The 1,148-nt window shown below is 41.2% G+C and overlaps 1 protein-coding gene across 1 annotated transcript in view; it reads right to left on the bottom strand.

Annotated features, from left to right (window-relative positions):
* Positions 1-248: 248 nt before the first annotated feature.
* LOC103609479 (putative olfactory receptor 14L1) overlaps positions 249-1,148 on the bottom strand; it is a gene marked incomplete at its 3' end in the record, with an annotated part of 1,607 nt that continues 707 nt past the window's right edge. Inside the window, exon 2 of the mRNA XM_008593795.1 lies at positions 249-1,097. Within this exon, the coding sequence (XP_008592017.1) occupies positions 249-1,097 (849 nt within the window). The remainder of the gene's footprint in view (positions 1,098-1,148) is intronic.

Here is a 1,148-nt window from a genome sequence, read left to right as displayed (position 1 = left end):
GGTTGTGATCCCATTACCGGTCAGTAAAAAAAGACAAAAAGGAAAAAAAAAAAAAAAAAACAATGAGGAAAGTAATGGACCAAACTTTTATCCCTACAAGGGCAAAAGACAAAAACCCTCAAACCTTAGAAGTCCAAGCCCATGTTAGACTGGTCTTTGAAATTGACTCTATAGCTTAAAAACAAAAACAAAAACAAAAATATTCATGTTTTTGAATAAAAAAATATTCTTGACATTCTTCCAGTTACCACCTTCCTCAAGGCCACCTGTATGTCCTGGTTTCTCAGACTATAGATGAGAGGATTCAAAGTGGGTGGTAATACAGTGTAAAGCACAGATATCAACACTTTCAGTGAAGAAGAAGATTTAAAATTTTTAGCTAAATACGTAATAATTCCAGAAAAAAGGAACAGTGTCACCACAGTGAGATGAGGCATGCAAGTTGAGAAAGTTTTCACTCTGCCCTTTGCAGATGGAATTCTTAGGACAGTAGTAAAAATATGAACGTAAGACACAACCATTAAAGTAAAACATGTGAAAGCAAAACAACAACTAGCAATGATAAATGCATATTCTAGAACTTGCTGTCTGGAACAAGCAAGTGTGAGCAGTGACGGAACATCACAGAAGAACTGACGCACGATGTTGGGCCCACAGAAACGGACAGAGAATGTACCTGCCACATGAATGGATCCGTAGACACACCCACTGAACCACGATGCACTTACCATCCGCACACAGGAACCTCTATTTACAATGGCCTCATAGTGCAGAGGATGGCAGATGGCAGCATAGCGGTCATAGGACATCACTAGAAGGAGGGCGTACTCTGTACCCCCCCAAAAAATAACAAAGAAAACCTGCAAGGCGCATCCAAAGAAAGAGATGGAATGGCTGTTTGTCAGAGAGTTCACGAGGGATTTAGGGACGGTGACAGAGATATAGCAGATGTCGATCAAGGACAAATTCTTCAGGAAGAAGTACAAGGGGAGTTGGAGATGCAGGTCAATAGTGGTGAGTGTGATAATGAGGAGGTTTCCTACTAGTGCCGCCAGATAAATCAGGAAGAAGAGTGTGGTGTACGTTCTCTGTAGCACCTGGTCGTCAGGGAATCCCATGAGCAAAAACTCTGTTATGTTGGTCATGTC

The sequence above is a fragment of the Galeopterus variegatus genome, unplaced genomic scaffold (assembly GCF_000696425.1).
Source record: "Galeopterus variegatus unplaced genomic scaffold, G_variegatus-3.0.2 Scaffold9660, whole genome shotgun sequence".
Taxonomy (NCBI): domain Eukaryota; kingdom Metazoa; phylum Chordata; class Mammalia; order Dermoptera; family Cynocephalidae; genus Galeopterus; species Galeopterus variegatus.
The sequence above is the reverse complement of the archived record's forward strand: the minus strand, read 5'-3'. Positions and strand labels throughout refer to the sequence as shown.